Raw genomic sequence first — 26,011 nt, forward strand, 5'->3', positions numbered from 1 at the left:
CCCCTGCCACCGGGGTGGCCAGAGTGACCACATTCTCGAGCCTCTGCGATTGTGACAGTGCTTCCCCTCCCCAGCACAGGAATGGGAAGGGGGAAGGCTGACATGGGGACCCACCTGGGACAGACAGGTGACAGGGATGGGGATTAGGAGATCAGGGTCCCCGCCTCTCGTCCAGATTACCATACCCGTTCACTCAGGGAGTGTAGGATGGATCTGTGAGGTCTAATTCTTTGCTACACCTGGCAGTGTTTTCTGTAAAGTAAATTGCAATATACTGTTCCAAGTTGTGTTGAAAGAACTTGGGGAGTAAGAACGGAAATTTAAAGAAATATTTCAAAACGCTAGTAGCGTACTAATCCTCTACACCCCGTTTGCCACGCAGGTTTGTATTTCTATCTCCTCTGAGCTCCACAGGGCTGTGAGGTGGCATCAATCCTCCGTGTTACAGCCAAGAACACTGAAGCCAGAGGCTGACTTTAAGAGTGGGTTCAGGACAGAGCCTGGCACTGACAAAGGCAGGGAGGAGCAGGTGTGCCCAACGGCAGACCCTCAGCCTCCCTGGAAATAATACCCCACACGTGGTGAATGCCTCCTAGAGATGGGGGTTAAATGAGCTTGGCCTTTCTGGGTTAAAGGAGTTCATCTATATTAAAATATAAGTATGTAGATGAGCTATGCCTTACTCTAAATTGTGATATGAGAACTTCTCGCATAAAAAGAAAAAGAATTACAGAAAGAATCAGAAAATAAAATCCAACACTTTGCTGTTTATAAGTTATACAGCAAAACATATACACAAATTTTAAAAACAAAATGCTGAATGAAATCAACTCTCGTGCAGATGCAAACTGAAAAAAGCAAGGGGCTTCAATTATGGTATCTGGAAAAGAAAAATCGAAGCTAGGAGCATTAAAAGAGGCAAAGAGGGCACTAAAAGGCACAGTTTTTCAATATATTACTATTAAATATATATGCTCCAAATATCCTGGTACTTACTTAGTGATACCCTGCCTATTTCTCAAAAAGGATTTGAAAAAACACATCTAGGGGTGCCTGGGTGGCATAGTCCTTAAGCGTCTGCCTTCAGCTCAGGGCGTGATCCCAGCGTTCTGGGATCAAGCCCACATCAGGCTCCTCCACTGGGAGCCTGCTTCTTCCTCTCCCACTCCCCCTGCATGTGTTCTCTCTCTCGCTGGCTGGCTGTCTCTGTCAAATAATAAATAAAATCTTAAAAAAAAGAAAAAAGAAAAAACACATCTAACATTGCAACAGTGAACATAAAACAGAAACAAATTTAAGTGAAACAAAAATAACATAAAGTAAAAAACACAAAATCAGACCACGATTTGATCATGTCAGTGAGTGTTCTTAACTATTTTGGGGCTTACAGAGCCTTTCCAAAATGTGGTGAATGCTACAGGTCCCACCCCAGCCCCGAACAATTCATTCACGTACATAGCCACCCAGCTTTTTCCATCCCTCTATGCTGCCTCTAAAATAGACCTGTGCACTCATGAACTCCTAGGCAGTCTGCAGACACCAGGTTAAGAACTGTAAAGTAAACAACAGAGAAAGCATGAATTTGAATAAAGCAATTTAAAAACAAGTTAACAAATAGAACCGATGGAGTACAAACCCATTTTTTGAGAGTACACAAATGCTTTATAAAAACTGATCATATCTTCAGGCCCAGAGTAGTTCTATGGACACTTAGAAATGTTGACACCACAGCACAGTAAGAAAGAACAGCAATGACTTATGCACTCGTCACTTGGAAATAGAGAAAAAAGAATAACACTTGGGCCAAAAGGAAATTCCTCATACGAAAACAAAAACGGGCACGTGTCAAACTGACAAGAGTGCAGAAAAACCTCTAAAGAAAAAAGCCCTAGACCGAAGTACCTGCATTTACTAGAAACAATAAAATAGGATTAGCTATATCTAAATAATTTCAGAAGTGTAAAATATGAAATAAAAAATAAAAAAGAGCAGACAGAATACATACACTTTGACAAAACCATTCGATTAGTCAACAAAACCAAGTGTTGGAGCTTTACAACACTCAACATTTGCCATAGAAGGAAAAAAATGTAAGACAGACAAAAATGACAACTAAATCCAAGGACGATTACAATATTATCAGGATGTTCTCCTGTAATATTACACTGTTCAAGAACCTAAATAAATTGAAGGATTTAAAAATACATAAAACAGTGAAGGAATGCGAACAGAAGGGACTAGGTTCTGCTCACACTTTGAAAAGTACCTGGTCCTACCACGGTTATGTGAGAATCTGTGAGAATCACCTGGGGAGCTTCTAGAAAGGGGGTCTCAATCCCCATGTTACATAAATTGTCGAGAGGAAGGAAGACATGGGGGGGATGAGGAGGAGGAGAAAGTGCATATTCCAAAATGCAAGAACAGCATAAAGTGAGCTAAGGGACGCTGGGAGAGGAGGGAGCATCTGGGCAGGGTGGCGTGAACTCCCTGTGGTCTGTTCAGAAGGAGCAAACCAGACTGGCTGAAATGGGGGCTTATGTGCAGAAAAGCCCCTGAGGGTTGGTTTTAAGGAGAGTGGTGGCATGTGCAAAAAGATGCTTTAAGAAAATCAATTTGGCTGGTGTGTGCAGAAGCACACGGAGACATCAAAGGTAGGAAACCTGATGACTGACGGATAAGGACAGACCTGGCCCAGTCGAAGCCGAATGGGGGGGTGCCAAGGAGGTAGATCTTGGGGAGGAAGCTGCTGTCCCACTGATGCCGAGCAGGGGTCTCAATTCTCTCTGCACCCTTAATAGTGGCTGAAGACCCTCAGTGCAGGCCACCTGCAGACAATACCTGGGGCCAGCCAGTCAGGCCAGTCTAGCTGGTGGTATGGTAGGTTCTAGGAGACCCCAGTGCTGGCTCAAGGTTTCACACGTTCAAGCAACAGAGAGGAGCTGGATGGGAGCAGCTGCTGTCCTCATGGCTGGGACTCCCACTGTGATCCCCCCAGTTGGTGACCTGGCCTTTTAAAATCTCAGCCTGCCAAGCTCCACTTACTAAGTAACAATTACTTGTCCATTTTTATTCATCAAAATGATACATGACCCCAAACTGAGCTTCTGATTAGCTGAAATAGCCAGGATTACCACGATGGGGGTCATGGGATTCCAGCCATAAATTTTTGGAAAACTTCAGAATCGCTCAGATTGCCCCTGAGGAGCCTGGGGAAAGGCAGTACCAAAGAGATCCCCGTGGCCACACGAAGGCCTGAGGACCTGGGACAAAGACCTCTCAACCAGCCAGGAACAACACTGCCTCAGCCCATTCCTGGCAGATGGGAGGTATGGGGACCGAGACAGATCGGGCGCCTTCAAACTCTGCTCACGACAAGCAGGCCTGATATTTGGGGATGCCGGGGTTGCTAGATGCCTAGCACAGGGCTCACACCCTGGCTACGTACTGGAACGTACATAGGGGAGCTTTAAAAACACACCACTGGCTGTGCCCCACCTCTGGGGATACTGACTGAATTGGTCCAGGCAGGCAACAGGCTATGGTACTGTATGAACATCGAGGATGTGGCCACACAGACCACGCTGCTACTGGGAGAGGTTCGGGACGGCATCCGGAGAGGGGCCCTGTCTGGTAGGTGGCCCCGTAGGGCATCCACAGCCTAGGGTGCAGGCTGGAAGAAGTGAAGGAAAGCCTAATCCCAGGTTCAGTGACAGCATGGGCTGCAGGCCCTGCCATCGGGGGAACCAGCAGGATGCCTCTCTGGCCTTTAGGAAATAGATCTCTGGGTGGGGCAAGGGTCCCTCTGGTCTCTGTCCTCAACTGCCAGTTGCCAAAGCCCTTCATGGGTGCCTTCGTTCTGAACAGCAGTCAGCCAGGTCCCAATATCCGCATCGTACAGACAGGGAAAAAGAGCCTTGGACTTCCTCAAGGTCACACGGGTAGGAGGAGCAGAACTGGGATCTGAACTGGGACCTCTGGCTGAATCGCCCTGCTTCCTTCGTTCCCCCAGCACTGGAGGGCAGAGAGGTGGCTGCAGAGCCACCAGACCAGAAACAGACCCTGCTGCTGACCAAGGCACCCTGTGGTCTTGGGAGCCCTAGGTCATGTGGAGGGGTTAAAACTGGAGGGCACTAATGCCTTATGCCAGGCTAAGTCAAAGCCAGGGTCAAATGTCCTCTGGCCTACAGGACCAAACCTCTACCATCCTGTGAAAGAGCCATCTGCCAGAAACCTCCCTTACTCTAATCCAGAACAGGGCTTAAGAGACCATGCTGCCCTCTTCCCCAACCCCAGAATGAATCCTTCCAGACCTTCCCTTTCTTCTGTAACCTGTTTTGGTTGTCCCCACCAATCCCCAAGCCAGGTAGAAGATTCCATTTTGCCATTAACGTATCTACTTTCGGATTCATTTTTCTTTAGCGGATTTGGACTGTGAGCACAGTTCTGTCTTCTAAAAGTGCCAGACTGCAGCTGATGTTAAAGAGTTCATCTGACATTTTTGTGTATTTAACTCAACTTTCTCTCTCTGGTGTTTATTCTTCTGGATTTTGACAAAGGCGAAAAGATGGCAAAACTCAATCTCACAGGCTTGGAGTCAAATGTGAACGACTGAAGGCCCACTCTCTCTTTGGCTGCACCTCTGTTTCAGCGGCCTTCCCATCACTCCACCCTCCCTTCCACTCAGTAAACCTGCCGCGTGTGAAGCGCCCGGGGCCGGCGGGGGGGCCCTGGCTGCTACCATGGGTGGCCAGAAGCACTGGGGGTGGCATGTTTCCATTCGGCCCTGGGATCAGGGAGGTGGGTGGGGTCTTACAGACAAGGCGATGGGGTGTGGGCTCCATCTGGGAAAGGATTTCAAGCTTTGGTGTGAGCTCCTCCTTCTAGAGCTTCTCCCCAGCATGGATTTTCTGATGCCGAATAAGGTGTGAGCTTCCCCTGAAGGACTTGCCACATTTGTTACACTCATAGGGCTTCTCTCTGGTGTGGGTTTTATAGTGCTCAATAAGGGCTGACCTGTGCCGGAAGGCTTTGCCACACTCGTTGCATGCGTAGGGTTTCTTCCCGGTGTGGATTCTCTGGTGCTGAATCAGGGCAGAGCTGTGGCAGAAGGCCTTCCCGCACTGGCCGCACTCATAGGGCTTCTCCCCAGTGTGGATGCGCTGGTGCTCGATGAGGGAGGAGCTCTGGCTGAAGGCTTTCCCACACTTATGACATTTGTAGGGTTTTTCGCCAGTGTGGGTCTTACGGTGTTCAATGAGGTTGGAGCTCTGGCTGAAGGCCTTCCCACACTCTTCACATTTGTAAGGTTTCTTCCCGGTGTGAATCCTCTGGTGCCGAATGAGGTGGGACCTGTGACAAAAGGCTTTCCCACAGAGATCGCATTCGTGAGGTTTCTTCAAGGTGTGGATTTTCCGATGCTGGCTCAGGCCAGAGCTCTGGTTGAAGGATTTCCCACATTCCTTACACTGATAAGGTTTCTCTCCTGTATGGATTCTCTCGTGTTTTCTGAGACTTGAGCTCCGGCTGAAATCTTTCCCACATTCCCTACACTCATACGGTCTCTTCCCAGTGTGGGTTTTCTGGTGTTGCGTGAGGGCTGAGCTCTGGCGAAAGGCTTTGCCACATTCTCGGCATTCATAGGGCTTCTCCCCGGTGTGGATTATCTGATGTCTGAGAAGGTGTGAGCTCTGGCTGAAGGCCTTCCCACACTCACAGCACTCATAGGGCTTCTCCCCAGTGTGAATCACCAGGTGCCTGAGAAGGTGAGAGCTCTGGCTGAAGGCCTTCCCGCATTCCCGACACGCATAGGGTTTTGCCGGTGGTACAGTTCTGTGAGGTTCGTTAGGTCCTGAGTGCGCCCTGCTTGCCTTCTCACAATTGTGTTTATTGGGCTCCTCTCCACTGTGGATTATCTGACACATACTAAGGTCTGATTTCTGGAAGAAGGATGGGCTGAAGATTTCATCATCCTGGGCTCTGTTTACTGGGGGGGTACTCTGATGTTGAACAGGGCTTGAGCACAGACTGAAATTGCCCTCATAATCGTCATGTTCCTCGTCCTGCTCCCCGAGAGGGATCTCCTTATAAATAACAGCCATTTGCTCTAAACCTCTTTCCTGAAGAAAAGGGTCCCCCAGGTCCTCCTCCGGGAAGAGGTCTTGCTGCATCTCTAAGCCGTCCTCAAACACAAAGGTCTCACCAAACTTGGCTGCTGGGGGAACCTCCATTGTGAATCTAGTATCACTCCCAATGACTGTATTTCTTGAAAGACGGTCTTCTTAAGGACACACTTACTCTTCTCCCAATCTGAGAAGAAAACAAGGGATATCGTCAAGTCTGCAAATCAAGAACCTAGTACGTACCTCCTTCCTGTGCCAGAGTCTATCGTGGACAAAACAAAACAAGTATAAGATACAAGCTTGCCCTTGAGATGATCCCCACTAAGTTAGAGACAAGTTTGATTTATCAGAAACAACTGCAAAGAAGACAGAGTCAAGTGCTACACCATGGGACCTAGAATCTAAAGACTGAAGATGTTCAGAAAGATAGACGAGAGCAGGAAGTGGAGCCATCGTGGAAAAAGGGCAAGATTCTGGCTAATGGAAGATGTTGGGGATGGGGGTTTTTGAGAAAGAGAGAGTGCAAACTTCCCTCCTTTACTCGCTTAGCTACACACCCTCCAGCCACATGCCCAAACCACAACCCTGGGAGTCAGCCTAGACCTTCTCCCTCTCTCACCCCGTACGTCTAGTCTGTCCATTTCCTGAGGCTTTATTAAGAGGTCTCTGCCTCTCTGTCAGTCCGCAGCTCAGGCCTCAGTGCAACTCCCCAGGATTACTTCAGTACTCACCTCCCAAATGACCACCTACCTCCAGCTTCTACTCCTCCCTCAGGTCTCTACATTGACACCAGTGTCAAATACCCCAAACACAGGCCTGACCATCTGTCTCAGGATCTGCAGCAGCCCAAATCCTTCACAAGGCCCTTCACACCAACCCTTCCAGCCCCATCTCCAGCCTCTCCTTCCACACACCCCTAGCTGCTGCTTCCTCCTCCTCACAGGTGCCCCTCCCTTCTCAGACTGCCACTGACTCATCTCCCCAGACTCAGTCCTAATGTCCCCTTTTCTGCACCCTAAGACGTGATCTCAGGCACACCAAGTGACCTGCAGAGCTCGGTGCAAGAGTCCATCACAGCACTCACCACCCTGGATGGTAAACATCGGCTGTCAGGACTCCTGCCACCACTGCCTGAGTGCTCCCTGAGGGCAAGTACTGTGCTCCTTCATTGTGGAGCCCCTAGCCCCAGCACAACAGGACATTGGTTGCATACATACATGATTGAAATGGAGGAAAAGCCATTTGTTTTAGTGCTAGAACTGATGGCCACGCTTTTTTGAGGGGAGGGCAGCACAGAACTCTTTATTCAAATAAATCGTCTGAGATACAAATAAATAAAACACAAAAACAGAGCTGCTCCAGTTGATGAGGGTCGTTTTCATAGGGACAAGGACAGACCCTAGAACACCCCCTATCCCACTGTGGTGGCCTCCGAGGGATGCCATTCAGAAATTGCTGTGCAAGCTGAAGGGAAACCCCAGGTACCATGATAATGATAACAGCTCATGTTTATTGAGCATCTACTATGTGCTAGGCACTACTAGACCTTCTATAAGCACATTTGCATTTAATCCTCACAACTCTAGACAAAGGTACTATCAGCAGTACACTGAAGCGTAGACAGTTAAGCAGCTCAAAAAACACTAAATTAATCAGCATAGTCACGATGGAACTCATTCCTATTTGGAAACGTGTTTTTTTTTAACGAATTATCAAGTGGTAAAAAGGCCAGGTGTGAAAAGAAGCACAGAACTGGAGTATTCTCAAAAATTCTTTGACCAGGGGTGCCTGGGTGGCTCAGTCGTTAAGCGCCTGCCTTCAGCTCAGGTCATGATCCCAGCATTCTGGGACTGAGCCCCGGATTGGGCTCCCTGCTCAGCAGAAAGCCTGCTTCTCCCTCCCACTCCCCCTGCTTGTGTTCCCTCTCTCGCTGCCTCTCTCTCTGTCAAATAAACAAAATCTTTTTAAAAAAAAATTCTTTGACCGTTTATACCCCCCTTCCCCTCCTCTTCAGCAACCATAATCACCAGTCCTTCAGGTTCTCTAGATTCATCTCATCAGGTCTAACAACCCACCAATTTCGCCCTGGTTCGCCTCTTCTAGCCCACCCTTCCCTGTCTAGCTTAGACTGTATCATGGATCGAACTACAGACTCTGGCCAGCATCACGTTCCTCACCTCCCGCCCTGCTCCAACCAGCTGCCAAATACCAACGTTCTCCGTCAGTTCCTCCTAAGATGCTAAATATTGCCAAAGAAAATCATAGGACTGGGTACTGCACCGAGACAAATTTCAAGTTTCCAGTTTCGGCTGGGACTTCAGCATCTTCAGCTCTTGTATCCAGTGACCTCCTTATGGCCAATCCCTCTCTTCTCAGACCTCACTTTCCCACCCCTTTGGCAGTGCTCACCAATAGCTCCCTTCTCAAAACCCTTCATTTGAGGAGCTGCAAATTGGCAGCCTGGGGATCCTGCCGCAGACACGTTTTCTTTGGCTCGAAAAGAGTTGGAACTTTTTCTTTTTGTTGGACTTAGTTGCCAATACTGGAAACTCTGTAGGTTTCAGGCTTTCTCTTGAAAACCTCAAAGACGTGATAATACGGGTCGACCCCTTTATTAAACCCACCTTGCCTACCTGAACGCCTCAAGGTTTTGAGCCCCCCTCCCTCCTGCTTTATTCCCTTCATTTCTGAAAGTTCTCCCCTCCCCAGTTTTCACGCTCTCTGGTCTCTTTTTCTTGGTATCTGTAATTGCAACTCTTCCTCCACCCACCTGTTAAATCCTGTTGCTTCCAAGGTTCCCTCCTTAGGGGTTTTCCATTCCCGCTATGGACCACCTACATGGTGAAGTCCCTACTCTGTTTAGAAAGTTGGCAATTCTTTATCTGTCCTCAACAACGTTTTAAATATTTTTGGACAGAAGAGCCAAAGGTCTGGAACCCCATCTTCCCGCCTCTCTCGGGGCCTTCCTCGGCTCCTCCTGCATCCGTCACCCTATGCTTGGGGAGCCCTCAGGGCCTGGGCTCCCGGGAGACCCCCGGTCCGGTCAGGGTTTCCTGGCTGGAGGCCCGCGAGCGGCTGCGGACACGCACACGCCGCCCAAGCGGCGACGGGGGCGCCCCTACATGCTTCCCACCGATGGGGGACTCCCACACCCGGGGCCACCGGAGAGACAGGTGGTCACACTGGCTGACGCGGAGCCACTCACCTGGGCCTGGGCGGGGCCGCTCACCTGGGCCGGGGCGGGGCCGCGGGCGGGCGGGGCGGGGCCGCACCTGAGCTGCTCCAACCCGCGGCCGACCCGGGACCGGGGCTGGTTCCCGCGCGGTTCCCAAAGCGTATCCTGGTCTTGAGGAACCAGCTGCTCGGCCGTTGGCGGGAGCGCAGAAGAGGCAACTGGGGCCGGGAAGGGCGGGCGGGCCTAGAGCCGCAGGCAGGCGGCGGAGTTCCCGCTGCGCTTGTCCTTTGGGTGGGGGTGAGCCAGAGGCCAAGCGGGCGGCTGGGGTCTTCTGGAGAAGGGAAGGGGTTCCCAGAACTGTGGAGCCCGTCACCCCGCACAGGCCCAGGGGTCCTGCATGATTCACCCTTGCTGGGTAGCCTGATCCTTGCCTGCCGAGCTGGTATCAGCAGAGACTGAGATGGGAAGGGGCCGAATGAGGGCCCAGGAGCCGGCTGGGAGTGTAGGCTGGACCCTGGAGACCCCAACTCCAGTGCATGTGAGGGATGACCTCCAGACATAAGGCACCTCTTAGGGGAACCGGGAGGGAAGAAGAGTGTGTTCTTGAACCCCCCCCACTACATGCCCTCTCCCCACCCTCACCCCCCACAAGCTCAGCTCTGCTTCTAATAAGGATTGCTCCTCCACCCAGTGCTCCCCACTCGGCCAGTTGCTCAGGTATAGCCTTCCCTGCCTCTGGGAGAACCGGTGGGGGAGGGGGGCACTGCCCTATTACTGGGGACCAGTAGAACACACCTTCCTAACAGGAGAGATGCTGCCCACCGGCAATCAGCACCCTCCATCCCAGCCCTGGGGTGCCTCTGAGTGCCCCCACCCCACATACATACTCACACCTGCCTCCCTGCCCCATCAAGGAGTAAGCAGGGGCTCCCCTCGGCCCCCAATCTAGCAGCCTGGGCTCTGTGTGGACCCAGTGCAGTCACCCCTTGAGCGTTGAACCACAAGCAGCCATGCAGAGCTAGGAGCAGCAAGACCTGGTTCGTTTTTCTCTTCCTCCAGCTCCTCAGGTCACAGGAAGCCCAGGCTACCAGTCTGAGCCCCCTGGGGGCCAGTGGAGAGGCTGGGCCCCGCCCCAAGGGTCTCAGGTGCTTCCTCTTCTGTAACAATCCCCAGAATCCCTACCCCCACACTCCCAGTCACTTTTTCAGCAGGCATTTCATGGCCTTCAGAATAGTTCCTATTCACACGTTTGATATTATTTTTTTTACATGTTTAATATTATTAACCCAATTTACAGAGGAGAAAAATCAAGGTTTGGAGAAAGAGGGGGGCCCAAGGTCAGAGTGCGGAAATGAGAGGCAGACGAGAGGCACTCATCCCACACTCCACCCTTAGGATGTGTAACCCACAGAGCAGTAATAATNGAGCCGCTCCGTATCGGGGCCCTAGGACCGGGGCTGGTTCCCGCGCGGTTCCCAAAGCGTATCCTGGTCTTGAGGAACCAGCTGCTCGGCCGTTGGCGGGAGCGCAGAAGAGGCAACTGGGGCCGGGAAGGGCGGGCGGGCCTAGAGCCGCAGGCAGGCGGCGGAGTTCCCGCTGCGCTTGTCCTTTGGGTGGGGGTGAGCCAGAGGCCAAGCGGGCGGCTGGGGTCTTCTGGAGAAGGGAAGGGGTTCCCAGAACTGTGGAGCCCGTCACCCCGCACAGGCCCAGGGGTCCTGCATGATTCACCCTTGCTGGGTAGCCTGATCCTTGCCTGCCGAGCTGGTATCAGCAGAGACTGAGATGGGAAGGGGCCGAATGAGGGCCCAGGAGCCGGCTGGGAGTGTAGGCTGGACCCTGGAGACCCCAACTCCAGTGCATGTGAGGGATGACCTCCAGACATAAGGCACCTCTTAGGGGAACCGGGAGGGAAGAAGAGTGTGTTCTTGAACCCCCCCCACTACATGCCCTCTCCCCACCCTCACCCCCCACAAGCTCAGCTCTGCTTCTAATAAGGATTGCTCCTCCACCCAGTGCTCCCCACTCGGCCAGTTGCTCAGGTATAGCCTTCCCTGCCTCTGGGAGAACCGGTGGGGGAGGGGGGCACTGCCCTATTACTGGGGACCAGTAGAACACACCTTCCTAACAGGAGAGATGCTGCCCACCGGCAATCAGCACCCTCCATCCCAGCCCTGGGGTGCCTCTGAGTGCCCCCACCCCACATACATACTCACACCTGCCTCCCTGCCCCATCAAGGAGTAAGCAGGGGCTCCCCTCGGCCCCCAATCTAGCAGCCTGGGCTCTGTGTGGACCCAGTGCAGTCACCCCTTGAGCGTTGAACCACAAGCAGCCATGCAGAGCTAGGAGCAGCAAGACCTGGTTCGTTTTTCTCTTCCTCCAGCTCCTCAGGTCACAGGAAGCCCAGGCTACCAGTCTGAGCCCCCTGGGGGCCAGTGGAGAGGCTGGGCCCCGCCCCAAGGGTCTCAGGTGCTTCCTCTTCTGTAACAATCCCCAGAATCCCTACCCCCACACTCCCAGTCACTTTTTCAGCAGGCATTTCATGGCCTTCAGAATAGTTCCTATTCACACGTTTGATATTATTTTTTTTACATGTTTAATATTATTAACCCAATTTACAGAGGAGAAAAATCAAGGTTTGGAGAAAGAGGGGGGCCCAAGGTCAGAGTGCGGAAATGAGAGGCAGACGAGAGGCACTCATCCCACACTCCACCCTTAGGATGTGTAACCCACAGAGCAGTAATAATCTGCATCGTCCTCAGGCTGCACAGGGCTGATGGTCAGGATGCAGGCATTGTGGGCGGCGTCTGTGGCTGCCGAGAAGCGTTCAGGGATGTCAGGGGGCCTGTGGCAGTCGTCCTCTGAGCGGTAGTAGAGGAGGTATCGGGGGGCACTGCCTGCCCGTTGCTGATACCAAGATACGCCGTACTCTCCGACGGTGGCATGGCGGGGGCTGAGCATGCAGGAGAGTTGGGCCACTTGGCCTGGGAAGACCAGCAGTGCTTCCGGCTGGGCCAAGCCTGGCTGAGAGACTGAGAGAGAGAGAGAAACCCATGGGCTCCTTTCTTCCTGTCCCCACCCCACAAAGTCTTGGTCAGACTCCAAGGAGACCCCGACTCCTGAACGGCTCACAGCCCAGTGCTATCGAATTGAGATGGATGCGGCACAAAGTTGGCGACCCTTAAGTCTTCATTTGTGCTATGTTCCCGAGAATCTGTGTTCAGCTGAGCACCTCGAGTTCAGAGTATGGGACTGGTGGCCTCTGGGTCCTTCTCTTCACACCCCATTCCTTACCCCTCAGTCACACTGGCTCTTCCAGACTCCGGCTACCACCACCAGGAAGCCGCCTGGGCTGTCCCACACATCGGCTCAACCTCAGACAAATGGCTGCTGGGAATCTTCTCAAGGATAGTTTGTCCCTGAGGCCCTTGGGGTAACTTCCCATGTGAAAAACTAAAAAGGTGACTGACCACTTCCAATCTCTTCTGAGACCCCAAAGAATCAGAATCTGAAGGGATCCTAACAATCTGGTCATTCGCAAATGGGGAAACGGAGGCCCACACAGAGAAGTGACTTGGTCTAGGGCAGAGCCTCCTGTCGCCAGTTCTCCCGCCACCTTAATGCCCCTCCTAGAACCTTCCCACTGCCCACATTGATTGGCTTCCATGCAGGGACCTTCTGGAGCCAGTGCCATTCCCCACCTCGCCCCAGGTGAGCCAGGCCTAGGGGGAGCTCACCGGACAGGAGGGCCCCAGTCAGAAGGAGGGCCAGATGCCAGCAGGCCATGGTCAGAGGCAGGGAGGCAGACAGGAGTCGTTCTGTTGGGAGTGCTCCAGGTGCTTCAGAGCACAGGCAGGGGAAGCCCCTGGACCATGACAAGGCATGCAAATCAGCCCATTGACTGGGGGTGGAGGCATGGGGGTATAGTGGCTGGGGCCCAACAGCCGGGCCCTATCTTCCCAAATGTTGGGGTCCTGGCCCCACAGGGCCCTCTGAGAACAGGAGCCCCCTAATCCACACATGCACATGCAGTCACAGCAGGTAGATGCTTTTTATTGAGGTGTAACTCACACAAGGTAAGACGCACAGACTTCAAGTGTATGGCTTGATGATTTTATTTATATGGAGATATATATATATATATCTCCACCCCCGCAACCTCTACTCAGATGACGATTTAGAATGTTTCCGTCTCCCCAGAAGGCTCCCTCGTGCCTTCCCCATCAGTGACAGGCTCTCTAACCCCAAAGGTAACCATCATTCTGACTTCAATCACTTAGATCGATTTTGCTTGCTCTAGAACACCAACTCTAAGTGGAATGATAGTGTGTTTCTTTTGTTCCTGCTGCTTCTGTTCAACATTGTGAGACTCACCCATATGTGTGCAGCAGTGTCTAATTCTTATAATTGTGTGTGGATAAACCACAGCGTATCCACAGCTTCTCCATTCTCCTGTTCATAGACATTGGGGGCGGGGGGCGCCTGGGTGGCTCAGTCGTTAAACGTCTGCCTTCGGCTCAGGGCCTGATCCCGGCGTTATGTGATCGAGCCCCACATCAGTCTTCTCTGCTGGGAGCCTGCTTCTTCCTCTCCCACTCCCCCTGCTTGTGTTCCCTCTCTCGCTGGCTGTCTCTCTCTTCTGTCAAAAAATCTTTAAAAATAAAATAGACATTTGGGTGCTTTCCAGTCTTCAGCCATTACAAATAAAACGGCTGTGAACATCCCTGTCAGTGTATTTCGTGCGCCTGTGTTCTCATTTCTTCTGGTAGACACCCAGGAGGGAGTTGCTGGGCAGAGGAAAAATGTACATTTAGCTTTAGTAGATATTACCAGTGTTCCCAGCACGGTTGTACCAATCTGCACTGCCAATGGCGGGTAGGAGAGGTCCAGAGACATCCTCGCCAGCCCTTGACATAGTCAGTCCCTTTAATTTGCCAGACAGAGGGGAGATGACTTCCCAATTTGGGGTTCAAGCCTGAATCTCAGATCCTCCTTAACTACATGACTCCAGCCGAGGTCCTTCCCCTCTCTGGAGAATGAAGATGAGCTTAGTGCCAGCCCGAGAGGTGTGAAGAAGCAGATGGGATTTATTTGCTCAGTGCCTGGCACAGGGCATATATTAATCATGCCTTGCATTTTCTGTATTCTGATGCTTTGAAATCTGGAGCCCTGCTGACCTTGGAGGGACTGACCCTGCCAGGGCTAGCCAGTTCCTAGAGTTAGCAAATAACTCACCTGAGCGGGTACTTATCAAATGCAAACCAATCCAGAGCCCACACCCCCAGCTACCTCCTCTATGGCTCTCACACTCTGGACCACTGTCCTCCTCCCTTAGTCACCCAGGGCCAGGTACCTGACAACCAGGGACAGCCCCTATGCCCCAGAGCCCTAAAATTATTCAAACTAGCCTGTCCAGAGCCTGCTTACTCTGCCTCACCTGTTCTTCCCCTTAGAAACCACAAGGCTCCCTCTAGCCCTCTGCCTGCTGACCTACTGGGTGCTTCCCTACGTGTCCCTCTGTGGTGCGGCATGCCCCATTCTCTAGAGATGTGCTGGGAACAAACAATCTTCTCAATGGCCATCTCATGGTCTGCTGGCCTTAGCATACCTAAATAATAATAAAAGCAATTAAAACGCTCCATTCTCATTAACTCAAAGCCTTGAGAGCTCCCTTGGGGGAGGTTATAAAGGCCCCCTCCAGTGGGTCCCATTTCATTTCTAACATCTCTTTAGGGCATCCCCAAGACAAGATCAAAGACTCCCTTTTTTTTTTTTTGAACATTTTTTTTCAAGATTTTATTTATTTATTTGAGACGGAGAGATAGAGCGAGAGCATGAGAGGGGGGAGAGGGAGAAGCAGACTCCCCGCTGAGCCAGGAGCCCGATGTGGGGCTCGATCCCAGGATGCTGGGAATGATCCGAAAGCAGATGCTTAACCATCTGAGCCACCAGGCACCCCTCAAAGACTCCTTCATGGCAGCACTGAAAATGAACACTTGGGACAACAGTGATTGTTGGAGCTGAGGCTCCAGGGCTCGGCATGGGCATTATTCTGGAATTTGGTTGCAGCCCCTCCCGAGCTGTATTCTGCAGGACACAGGTCCCCAGTGACAGTGGTGTCCTGGGAAGGAAGTGTCCTGTGATTAAATAAATGTGGGAAACACTACTTGCTCACACAGTGCTGATTCTGAGCACTTGCTGCATACTAAGCACCAAGGTAGCACTTTAAAGTGTCACCACATTTAAGGGGCGCCTGGCTGGCTCAGTCGGTAGAACATGCAACTCTTAATCTCAGGGTTCAAACCCCACACACACCAGGTGTGGAGTCTACTTAAAAAGAAATAAATGAAGTGTTAACCACGTTTAATCCTCACAAGGACTCTGCTGAGCCGTGTTCTTACCCCCCCCCACCCCACCCTCCTTTCTACAGGTGGAAGGACTGAGCTGAGTGCTTATCCACAGGCAGACTAGTGCTGGGTGAGCTGAGTGGAGGATCCAGTGCTCCTAAGTCAGTGTGGCTCAGAGGGCAAGACAAATAGCCTTATCACCATGGGGGGAGGGGGAGCAGCGTGCATTTCTACAACCTTGGGGGAAAGGGAGCTGGCAAAGGTCAGGAGCCTGCTCCAGACAACTACCATGATGGAGAGGGAGTAGGAGACAGAACTGGAGAGATAGAGACGGTGGGGGGCGGAGGGGAAGAAGATGATGTAGAGAGAGAAAGGGAGAAAGAAAGTCAAAGGGTGGGCATGGATGGAGAGGCAGAGAAACTGCCAATGTCTATACTGGCTTTATTCATAACTGCAAAAAACTGGGAACAATCCGAACAGCAGCAGGTGAAGGGATCAACAAACTGGCACCTCTGGACGATGGGACCCTCCTCGGCAGTAAGAAGGAATGAGCTATTGAGCAACTCTCCCGCTCAGTGAGAGAAACCGGACTCAAAAGGATCCATGCTGTATGATTCCCTTTATACAATTCTGGAAAAGGCAGGGGCAGAACACAGAGCCGTGGTGGCCAGGGGCTGGCATCGACTACAAAGGGGCATAAAGGAATTCTGGGGGGTGAGGGAAATGATCTGCTTCCCGACTGCGGTGGTAGTTCTATGAAATTTGTCAAAACTTGAAAACACAAAAAAGGGTGAATTTTACTGTATGTAAATCATACCTCAATAAACTTGACCAAACAAGGAGAAAAACAAGGACAGAAGGAGAAGGGAGGCTGGAGGTGAGGAGGAAGGCAAAGAGGGAGAGGAAAGACAGTGAGCACAGGGAAAAGGGCCTTGAGAAGGTAGGGAACTGCAAAGGTGGTGAGGATCCCCTGCTTCCGCCACAGCCACAGCCCTACCAGCTCGTAGTGGGGTTTTTCCCAGGGCAGGGGCCTGATCCAGGAATCCTCCCCTTTTCAGCTTGGGAGCGCTGTCTCTACTGGTGGGGGGATGTGGTCTCCGGACGTCCCTGGACCACAAGGCTTTGAGCCCCCCCTGTAGCCCTGCCTTAGGGAGTGCCCATACTCCCGCCCCAGATCCTGTTACCAGGATACTGCGGAGGGCGGGGGGAGGCATTTCCTGCCTAGATGACTTGGCAGCTCCCACTGCCATGGAGACCAGCTTGGAAGCCGGGAGGGCCTCCGTCTCCTCGGGCTGCTCTGACCCAGCAGCCGGGAGGAAGAAGAAGCAAAGGGACCCCTCTAGACTGGTGGAGCCTGGCCCCAAGGGTAGCCAAGCAAGGACCGAAGCCCAGATCCACCCACCCATCCCCATACACGTACACATTTCCTGGCAGCGCCATCCCTCCCCGAACAGATCTCTGCCCTAGATCCTTCCTTAGCTGGAAAGTCGGGGGTTCGGGGATCAAAGCCCCCACGTCTGTCTCCTCTCCCCTGCAGCCATGTTTATCAAAGTGATGTTTGGAGGTAAGTGGGGTCCCCTGTCCCTCCACATGGGTAGGGGGATGGTACATTCAGAGGCCTGCTTCCCTCTGCCCTGGGGGAGATTGGGGAGGCAGTGTGGGGAAGGGGGATGCACTTGCATAAGAGGATGGGGGGGTTAGAGAAACAGCTCTATGAAGAGGCAGAGAGAATGCCTGGATCCCTTGAGGGGCAACCCGGATGGCTGGGTCCTGGGAAATCCCATGGGCTGCTCCAGAAAAGCCCCCACGACATCACCATGGGGTGTGTTTTTAAGTCACACAATCTCTAACCTGGTCGGTGGTCCTCGAGCTGCAGGATACATCAGGCACCTAGAGCCCTGACTTCTGGCGGCAGGTGGAGCTGGGGTGGGAGGCGGGGGGTCTAGTGCTGGAGGTAAAGTCCTGTGCAGAGGCAGAGCCGGAGCGGGAGGGGGGCATTTGGTGCAGTAGGCAGGAGCTGTGTGCCCCCGTCACCGACATCTCAAGAGATGGAAAGATGAAGGTACGGTCTTAATCCTGGAGCCCTATTCCCTGCTCTGGTTAGAGAAGAGATGGACGGGAGACCAGATGGTCCCAGACAGGGGAATCAGAGGGTCCTATTCAGTCACCTCTGCCCCACCCCTACAGCTGGCTGCTGGGAGCTGGTGAACACCTGGTGCAGCCCCGTGACCCTCACCGCCCACTTGAGGCAGAGGGGGAAGGTGCCCCAAGATGGTGAGAGGGCAGGGAGGGGTGCTGGGGAGGACGGGTCAAGGGCCCCCAGGCAGAGGTGCCAGCCCTGCTTTGCCTCTCTGCCTTCCCAGCGATCATTGCCCTCCTGGCTGAGGATGGGCACTTGGTGAGTCTGGATGAGGGACTGGAGGAGGGGGCTTCCCAGGCCCCTTCCATGGGCAGCCCCCTGCTGCAGGAGCGTGGGACCTATGTCCTCGTGCAGATCATCAGTAAGTGGGGCCCAAGATTTCCCCCCAGAGTTATGCTGGAACGTGAGAGGGGGGCAGCAGTCCAGAGACCACCCAAGGCCCTGGCCAGCCCCATTTTGGCCAGGACCTAGCCCTGAATCTTCCCATCCAATGCCTTGTTGGCTCCAGCCAGGACCAGCGAACAGGTCCAGAGGGAGAGGTGGGGGTGGAGACCAGCAGGCCAGTCAGGAATTGGTCTTCCTCCCTCCACAGAGGGGGAGGGTGGGGCCCCCACCCGCTATGAGTCCCTACTGGAGAACCTGGATGACCAGTATCCAGAGCTGGCAGGTGAGTGTCATGGTTGAGCCCCAGGGGGAGGGTGCACCTTCTCCCCAGCACCCATTGGTAGGGCTTCCTGGGCCTTCCAGAGGAGCTTCACTACCTGTCAGGCCTACACCCCACGAGTGACGGCCGGAAGAGGCGCACGAGCACTCGGCGTGGCCACCAGGAGCAAGGCCCCCTTTCAAGGCCACGAAGGATGGGCTCCCTGCCATCCAGGACCCGCTAGCTGGGGCCAGGAGCCAGCCAGGTAAGGAGGAGACATGGCCACTGGGGGGATGCTCACACCCAAAGTCCCAGGGGAACAGGCTTGTGTGCTGATATACCACAAACCCCAACCCCCCCNGGCCACTGGGGGGATGCTCACACCCAAAGTCCCAGGGGAACAGGCTTGTGTGCTGATATACCACAAACCCCAACCCCCACACCCCGCGCACACATACACATATGTACCTACAAGGTGGAACACACTGCACCGAGACACATCCCTGCCACTCCACTGGACTAGTACCCAAGAGCAGGAACGTCCTCAGTGCCCTGGAGATAGCGAATAGAGCCTGGCACACAGTAGGTGCTCAATGCAAAGGTGATGAACTCAATGAAGGGAGCACAGAGCATGTGACAGTGAGGTCCGCCCTGGGTTTGAAGGGCCTGCTTGTCTGTTCCGGCAGGTCCTGTGATCTGACACATCAAGCCAAGTGGCTAAGCTGGACTCTGATCCAAGGGGGTTGGCTGTGACCTCTGCCATGTGTGATCAGGCCCAAACAGCAGCCCACGGGCATTCTTCTTGCAGAATCTGGATTTACTGAGAGTTGCATCAGCCAGAGGGTCAAGGTCACAGACCTGATGTGGGGCCGCCCAAGATGTGGGTGCAGAGAAAAAGATACAGAGGCAGAGACAAGGAGGGTGAAGGGGGCAAGCCTCCCTGAGAGCGGGAGACAACAATCAGCCACCTTCATGGATTCCAGTCCCCGAGTCAGATGCCCTTGGGGTCCCTGCTACTGCCTCACTCCTATCTGGACTGTCCAAGGTCATCAGATTACAACAGGGCTCCTCCCCTGACCCCACCCTGGATGTCAGCTTAAGGTGAAACAATTCCACCCCATAGATGGACATCTATCCATGCTCCTTGACTCCACCCCAGCAGACAGGCTAGTGAGAGAGCACATGGCAGGCTATGATCTAAAATAAACTCTTTTAATTGCACATTTGCGTCTCCGGTCATCTGTGGGGTGAGAAACCCCCTCCTCACTCCCAATCCCAGCTATGTGGGTACAATCTGACGTCATGGTCCGGCTGTCGATGAAGAGGAGCAGGTGGGTGCAGGGCTGGCTCATGGATCTGCACCAGTCCGCATCTGTCTCTTCAGGGCAGGGAGCTCAGACCTGCAGAAGGAGGGGTGGCAGAGGCTGGTGGTCAGCCTGCAGGTGCAGGAAGAGGGACTGTCCCTCCCACTCCTGCCTGGGTCAGGGGCTGCCCACTCACCATGGTTGTACTTGCACTGCTTCAGGGCCTCGCTGAAGCCCTCACACAGGGACAAGTCACTCTGAGTGGTGGAGCAGTCCAGAAACTGCCTGATCTCGTAGGCGCAGGGCCCCAACTGCAGGGGCTGGGGGCCAGTGCGTGTGGGAGCCTGGCATGTGGCACAGAGGCAGCAAAGTCAGCTCCAGGCTGGCACCCAGAAGTGGGCTCCAAAGCTGGGGGCTGCCGGCCCCTCCCCACACCCCCAGTCCAGGTGCCCCTGGGACCTGTGGCAGGCTGAGTGACTAGTGCCAGCCTGCCCTGTCTACCCTCAGCTGCTCCATTGGCGAAAACAGAAAGAGCCCACACCCCTGTCAAACCCACTCAGCTGATGCTAATGCCGGTATGGACAGCATTTTCCAATTGCTTCATAATGAGCTCGCTGAGCAGGTACGCCTAAGAGGTGGGAGAAGGCTCTAGAAAAGCAAGGTCATGTGCTTGTACTCTTGGGAGTATAAGCCTCACCCCCAAAAGTACGAGCAGCTTCCAGCCTCATCCTCATGACCCTTGACCCTACCACTAAGCTGCATTTAGCTCAGGACTGGTGGGGTGCCCAGTAGGGGATAGGTGAGCAGGAACCGGGCTCAGAGCTGCTGGCTACCCCTTGCCCTTGAGATGCAGGGACTACAGGGCAGAACCTGGGAACAGGGAGAGCAGGAACTCGAGTACTTCAACATTCCTCCCCTCCACTAGCGTTAGGTTACCTTGGGCCAGTCTCTGAAGCGCTAAGGGGTTTGGTTTCCCCATTTTTAAAGGGCTTTTGGTCCCTGGGAGTCTAGGGACCTTGGCCTCAGGGGCTAGGAGAGCCTGCCTGCGACTGACAGGAGGCCAAAAGCAGAGTGAGGAATAAGGCCCTTCTTGGGAAAAGTCCTGGGCCTGAGGCAGCTCTGAACACGCACGCCAGGGCACTTCTCGCTGGACATTCCAGCAGCTCCCTACTACGTGGCCCTTGTGAGAAGTCGGCCTTAGTTTCTCCTGAGCCCGCTGCTCACCTGCTGAGCGGCAGGCTGGGCGGGCTCTGAGCTCCCCCCGCTGAAGGCTCCGGTCAGGGCGCTACCCACGACATGTCCCACAGCCGAGCCCACGGCCACTCCAGCGGCCGTGGACGCCATCTGCGCCATCAAGCCGGGCTGGCCCGACGGGGCAGGGGCCGGTGCAGCGGCCGAGGGCGGCGGGTGCGCGGGCGGGTGAACAGTGCGGCTGCGAGGTGGGGAGGAAGTAGGGTTAATCCGGGCCGGACCCCTGAACTGGGGCCCCCGGGGCCTGCAGTTTCGGGACACGAACCCCGTTCTCCTCCCAGGGCGGGGGACCACCGTCTTAGACACGTGGTTGCGGCACCCCCGCCCCTCCCCCCACCAAGATGGCGCAGCAGCCGCCAAGGTCAAGCTATCACGCCCTTGTGGGGGAGCGCCCGCGCTTCCCTAGCCCCCTCCCACCCGCCCCTGCCTCGCTCACACCTGGCTGGCCGGGCGGCCGCGCTTCGGCTCCCCCGGGGCATGGTGGTGGCGGAGAAACTCGGCCCAGCGCAGAGACGGCGACAGTGGCAGCGGTTCGGTCTCGAGGACAAACGCCGTACCGCTAAACACTGCCGGCGCAAGGGGGCGGGGCCTAGGGGACACGCCTCCAGACGGAATCGCTGGGCGTGCGGCCGCGCTCACCTTTACGCGGGTCTCCGGGCCTGTCCCTTACGGGTTGGCCTCGTCTCAGCGCCCTTTTTAGCTGGCAGTGTTACCCCGCGCCCTCCCTGTGCCTGGCCCGAGCTGTGTGGGCCCTGGGGACACGGTCCAGTCCTGCAAAGTGCCGAGGGCTTACGCCGAGGCGACGGGTCAAGTCCCTTCAAAAACCACCGCGGAGCGCAGGGAGTGGGGTTGGTTGCTGTCCGAGCGCCAGGGGAGAAATAGACCGGGAGGCGACCGGATGAAGCCAGCAAGGGAGGGGCACGAGGCGCTAGGCTAGGCTCTGATCCCCCTCCTACGGACTGAGTTTACCAACTACGACTTGGCCTCAGGGTCGCAGGCGTGGGGTGGAATAGAGCTGGGAAGAAATACCCGGAGGAAGGCCCGGCGCGACCTGTCCCCAGAACCCCCGCCAGGGGGCGTCGCGAGCCTCTCTTAGACTCCATCCCGGCTCAAAAGCGCTGCAACCCTGGGAAGCCTTGTGCAGCACCCTCCTGGGGTGAGATACCCCCCCCACCCCCGCCATGCGGCTCAGCACCTCGCCTGACACCCGACCCCGCAAAAGATGCAGCGCTGGACATTGACAGCGTTTACAGGACATAAAAGCAGCATGCCCCTTCCAAAGGTGCCCAGAGGCGTTTGCGCAGGTTTGAATCCTTTGGCCTCGCGGTTTTACCACTTTGGTTCCAGGCCAAGGGAAGAGCGGAGGCGCAGATTTAGGACGCTTCCCAGCCCTTCAGGAACTTGAGATTTATGTTTTTTTCTGAGTGATTTCTTGGTGACCATATTATTACCCTTGGGCTGGGAGGAGCTCTGATTTCTTTACCCTCCCCATCACTGTCCCGTGTGCGGGTGGGGGCCCTGTGGCACCGGGATTGTAGGGAGGATGAAATCACCCCAAACAGAAGTGAGTCACTTTCAAGAAAAAGATTGGTAACACTTCAGGTCTGTCTTGTCTTTCCTCTCCTGGCCCTCTAGGAGTCTCTGTGGGGCCTCCTGGAGAGGCTACGAGAACTCCCTGAACTGGGACCTGGAGGGAGGGGCTGAATGGGTCAGATTGCCCTCCTCTCCCTATTCGACTCCTTCCCGTTTTCCGCCCAGGCTGGGTGCTCACAGGCTCACCTTGCAGCCTCTCAGGACCCTGTCTGGCAGGATGGGAGCCACTGCTGGCCTGGGCTCTACTTCATTACCCATGATGGAGCAGATCGCCTTAGTGATGAGGCCCCAGGCCGTGAGCATGGAGGATGATCTTCCAGAATATGGACACCACCCTGTCCTAGAGGCTGGCCCCTAGGGCCCCCGTGGAGCATGTTAGTCTCTTGGGCAGCCAGTGCCCCACTCAGACACTGTCCCCCCACCTGCCTCAGCCTGCTGATAGCACCCTCCCTCCCGACCCCTCCACTGGCCTGCTGGTCTGGGAAAGCCTGATCTGGTCCCTTCCTCTTGCGCCCTCAGTTTTCCCATTTATAAATTGTCTGTAGTTCTGTTCTAAGCTGGGAGGCTGGCCAGCCTCCTCCTTATGCCTCAGTTTCCCTTGGGACACATCCCTTGTCTCAGAGGGGCTATTGTGCCATCTTCCAGATCCGCTAAGGCTGTAAGGGGTAGGAAAACTTGCCCATGGGAACAAACACCTGTCATAGGCTAGCAGTAGGTCAGAGGTCAGGCCACCAGGAAGACCAGCTAGGGAAAGCCTTCCTAAAGGTGGGGGTAGGGACCAGGAGGAATGAAACCCAACCTCTCAGACTCCCCACAGCACAGAGGGGAAACTGAGGCCCGGAGTAGCACCAGCTGGCCTCTGTCACCCAGCACCAGGCCTCAGAGACCTCAGGCTCGCCCAGCCTCCGGGAAAGGCTGGGTCTCCGGTCCCCGGCCCCAGCCGGGCCAGCCCCTCCCCGTCCACCTCCCCCACTCTGGCCGCGGCCACCGCCGGGAGAGTTTAGAACAAAAGGCGTGAGGGGCGGGACCGGGGCGGGCCAGGGGCGGGGCGGAGGCTATAAGGGGCGGTGGCCCGTCGCGGCCCAGCAGGCCCAGCAGCCCCGGGGCGGATGGCTCGGGCCACCCGGCTCCGCGGCGCGGTCCTGCGCACCTTCCTGCTCCCGCTGCTGCTGTTGCTGCTCCTGCCGCCGCCGCTGCTAGCCTGGGCCCCGCGGCTCCCGGTGAGTGCCCGCCGATCGGCCGCTCCTCGCCGAGGGGGTGCCGGGCATGCGGACTGGGCCCAGTGGCCGAGCTGGACCCACGGGGGCGCCTGGGGTGGCCTGGAGCGGCCCCTTACCCGAAACGCTTTCTGGGTCGCTGTGGACGTGAAAGATAGTGAGCTTCCCGTCCCTGGAGGTGTGCAAGTGGAGCCTGCGCTGGGATCGCTCAGGCTGGTGAGGCGGAACTCCACGCTAGACGCACGCCCCCTCCCAGCGTGGGGACCTGCTCCTCGGCGCCCCAGCGGCAGATGCTGGGCTGTGTGCTGGGCCAGGTAGCAGAGGGAGTGGTTACAGGGCCTCCTATTCATCGCGGGGACAAAGCCTCAGGCTGGTGTCAGCCTCCAGGTGTGTGGCCTCGGCGAGCACACCTCCAGGGGTGCAGTGAGCTGGAGGATTAAGGAAGAACTGGGAGGGCAGCACTGCGCTGGGGCAAATGGGGTCTGAGCCCGGAAGAGGTGGCACCACCTGGGCACCTACAAGTGGCAAGTTTGGGAGGTGTGAAGCCAGGACAGCATGAGTGTGAGAGCTACGGGGAGGGCGTGTGTGTGCATGTGTGTGCATGTATGTGTGACAGAGAAAGTAAGAAAGAAGAGCTGAGAGTGGGCAGCGCAGACCCTCAGAAAGGAAGGGGGTGGGGAGAGAAAGGGAAGAGAGAAGAATGTGTGATCAGGAGACAAGACAGTCCCCAGGGGAGAGGGCAGTAGAGTGACTAGAGGAATGGCAGTCACGGGGTGTTGTGTGACGGCCTGTGTGTGCCCAGCTGGGGCCTCGAGGGACCACTCACAAGGGTGGCCAGGCAGAGCCCGGGCAACTGCAGGCCCACAGGCCCCTTGGACCTTAGCTGTGGCATCCAGACAGCTCCGGCCGGGATGGGAGCATTGGGAGGTGCGACAGGCAGGAGTCGTGGGATGGTCCGGTAACGGGGGAGATTTGACCAGCCCGGCCCCCTCTGTCCAGTCACACCAGCTCTGCTCTGGCCAGCCTTGCCCCATCCTGGCTGTGGAAGCAGAAGAGGATAGGATGGGTGTTTAGGGAAGGGGGGCACCTCAGTCCGGAGGCTCTACCTCTTCCCCAACTCCTCCCAGTCCCCTTGGACTTGGGGCAGAGTCCGGAATCCCTGTGGGTAGCCAGTTGACCCCCGGGTTCAGGAATTGGAGATCTGGGTTTGAACCATGTACCCTAGGTGAGTCCTCTTGTGTCTTAGGACCCCACCCTTCAGTCTTGATGGCGGGGGGGGGGGGCGCGGATAACAGTGCCCACTGCTGGGCACTGAGGATTAAATGAGGTAATGGGAAGAGAGGGCACAGCCAGTCACGCTGGACACACACTGTCACCTGTGGCTGCCACTTTGACGCTCGTGCAGGGTCAGTCCGGGCCGGGTGTGAGCTGGGCTGTCGTCTGTCACTCTGAAGATATGCAGGGAGCATTTGGGGTCACCTTCGCCGCGTTTATCCCCAGGCTGCCGTAGGCAGGGCCAGGAGAGCTCTGTAAATATTTATCCATCTCAGTTCGCAGCTTTCAGGATTGATGAAAGCCCCACAGCCGGGTGGGACCGCTGCATTCCCTCCTGGAGCCAGCAGGGGAGGGGGGCAGTAGATGGACCTGCCTGTTGCCTGACACAACCTGGGCAGGTTGCTTGACCTCTCTGAGCCTCAGAGGGGCGTGGTGCTGCAGAGAACCGTGGGTGATACTCCCCATTCTTTCTCACAGCCTAATAAAGTGCCCTTCTACCAGGGTCGCCTCGTGCTGATGTGGAAGGCAGGGCTGTTACTAATTATCCCCGTTGGACCAATAGCAAACTGAGGCTCAGAGAGGGGCGAAACTAGCCCGGCCTTAACAGCAGTTTTCGGGTTTGGGGTCCTTTATCTCCCCTCTACGGGGTGCCTCCCATTTTCTAGATTGGAAGTTGACCCAGGCGCTGACCCCAAGCCTCTAGCTCAACCAGGAGACAGAGTCAGCTGAGAAGTTCTTCAAGTATGTTTGGCGCTGTGGTTTGGTGCCCCCAAGAGGAAGGGGGGGGTGAGTGAGCTCAGTGCCCACCACAGGGCAGGCCAGGGGAGGCTCCTGACTGAGAAGGAGAAGGGAAGGCGTCAGAGAAAGAAACACTTCTCAGGAATATGGGTTTTGGAGATAGGCCAAGAGTTGAAGAGGTGGGGGGAGGGGGGGCGCTCTTGCAGGGCGG

The 26,011-nt window shown here is 55.2% G+C and overlaps 4 protein-coding genes across 8 annotated transcripts; 1 reads left to right on the forward strand and 3 right to left on the reverse strand.

The window, feature by feature from the left end:
- Positions 1 to 1,350: 1,350 nt before the first annotated feature.
- ZNF70 (zinc finger protein 70) lies at positions 1,351 to 9,421 on the reverse strand. Its single transcript, XM_011232071.3, has 2 exons — positions 9,325 to 9,421; positions 1,351 to 6,306 (listed from the first exon to the last, which is right to left on the reverse strand). Exon 2 carries the CDS (start codon positions 6,225 to 6,227, stop codon positions 4,881 to 4,883), a length of 1,347 nt encoding a protein of 448 aa, XP_011230373.1. The 5' UTR covers positions 6,228 to 6,306; positions 9,325 to 9,421; the 3' UTR covers positions 1,351 to 4,880.
- Positions 9,422 to 10,547: 1,126 nt separating this feature from the next.
- Positions 10,548 to 13,152, reverse strand: LOC100474992 (V-set pre-B cell surrogate light chain 3). 2 transcript variants are annotated; one of them, XM_034642691.1, is made up of 3 exons: positions 12,994 to 13,119; positions 12,022 to 12,324; positions 10,548 to 10,699 (listed from the first exon to the last, which is right to left on the reverse strand). In XM_034642691.1, exons 1-3 carry the CDS (start codon positions 13,076 to 13,078, stop codon positions 10,686 to 10,688), a joined length of 402 nt encoding a protein of 133 aa, XP_034498582.1. In that variant the 5' UTR covers positions 13,079 to 13,119; the 3' UTR covers positions 10,548 to 10,685. The 2 variants fall into 2 exon arrangements, with proteins under 2 accessions (XP_034498582.1, XP_002925092.1); XM_002925046.4 differs by lacking the exon at positions 10,548 to 10,699 and having other exon boundaries at positions 11,870 to 12,324; positions 13,030 to 13,152.
- Positions 13,153 to 16,023: 2,871 nt separating this feature from the next.
- C14H22orf15 (chromosome 14 C22orf15 homolog) lies at positions 16,024 to 19,643 on the forward strand. Of its 4 annotated transcripts, none has more exons than XM_019805773.2 (6): positions 16,024 to 17,203; positions 17,827 to 17,913; positions 18,003 to 18,140; positions 18,372 to 18,446; positions 18,527 to 18,687; positions 19,109 to 19,372. In XM_019805773.2, exons 1-5 carry the CDS (start codon positions 17,179 to 17,181, stop codon positions 18,664 to 18,666), a joined length of 465 nt encoding a protein of 154 aa, XP_019661332.1. In that variant the 5' UTR covers positions 16,024 to 17,178; the 3' UTR covers positions 18,667 to 18,687; positions 19,109 to 19,372. The 4 variants fall into 4 exon arrangements, with proteins under 4 accessions (XP_019661332.1, XP_019661333.1, XP_034498727.1 ...); XM_019805774.2 differs by having other exon boundaries at positions 19,231 to 19,345; XM_034642836.1 differs by lacking the exon at positions 18,527 to 18,687 and having other exon boundaries at positions 19,231 to 19,643.
- On the reverse strand, positions 19,614 to 21,575 carry CHCHD10 (coiled-coil-helix-coiled-coil-helix domain containing 10). The gene is made up of 4 exons (XM_034642838.1): positions 21,416 to 21,575; positions 20,951 to 21,158; positions 19,923 to 20,070; positions 19,614 to 19,822 (listed from the first exon to the last, which is right to left on the reverse strand). Exons 1-4 carry the CDS (start codon positions 21,454 to 21,456, stop codon positions 19,803 to 19,805), a joined length of 417 nt encoding a protein of 138 aa, XP_034498729.1. The 5' UTR covers positions 21,457 to 21,575; the 3' UTR covers positions 19,614 to 19,802.
- Between the last annotated feature and the right edge of the window lie 4,436 nt (positions 21,576 to 26,011).

The sequence above is a fragment of the Ailuropoda melanoleuca genome, chromosome 14, assembly GCF_002007445.2.
Source record: "Ailuropoda melanoleuca isolate Jingjing chromosome 14, ASM200744v2, whole genome shotgun sequence".
Taxonomy (NCBI): Eukaryota; Metazoa; Chordata; class Mammalia; order Carnivora; family Ursidae; genus Ailuropoda; species Ailuropoda melanoleuca.

Coding starts and splice junctions, on each gene's coding strand:
- CHCHD10 (XM_034642838.1), bottom strand. CDS start 21,456: ATGCCCCGGGGGAGCCGAAGCGCGGCCGCCCGGCCAGCCAG. Junction 21,159..21,415: donor GCGGCCGCCCGGCCAGCCAG/GTGTGAGCGAGG, acceptor CCCACCTCGCAG/CCGCACTGTTCACCCGCCCG. Junction 20,071..20,950: donor CCCAGCCTGCCGCTCAGCAG/GTGAGCAGCGGG, acceptor GCCACATGCCAG/GCTCCCACACGCACTGGCCC.
- C14H22orf15 (XM_034642836.1), top strand. CDS start 17,179: ATGTTTATCAAAGTGATGTTTGGAG. Junction 17,204..17,826: donor TATCAAAGTGATGTTTGGAG/GTAAGTGGGGTC, acceptor CCACCCCTACAG/CTGGCTGCTGGGAGCTGGTG. Junction 17,914..18,002: donor GGGGAAGGTGCCCCAAGATG/GTGAGAGGGCAG, acceptor CTGCCTTCCCAG/CGATCATTGCCCTCCTGGCT.
- ZNF70 (XM_011232071.3), bottom strand. CDS start 6,227: ATGGAGGTTCCCCCAGCAGCCAAGTTTGGTGAGACCTTTGTGTTTGAG.
- LOC100474992 (XM_034642691.1), bottom strand. CDS start 13,078: ATGGCCTGCTGGCATCTGGCCCTCCTTCTGACTGGGGCCCTCCTGTCC. Junction 12,325..12,993: donor CCTGGCTCACCTGGGGCGAG/GTGGGGAATGGC, acceptor TCTCTCTCTCAG/TCTCTCAGCCAGGCTTGGCC.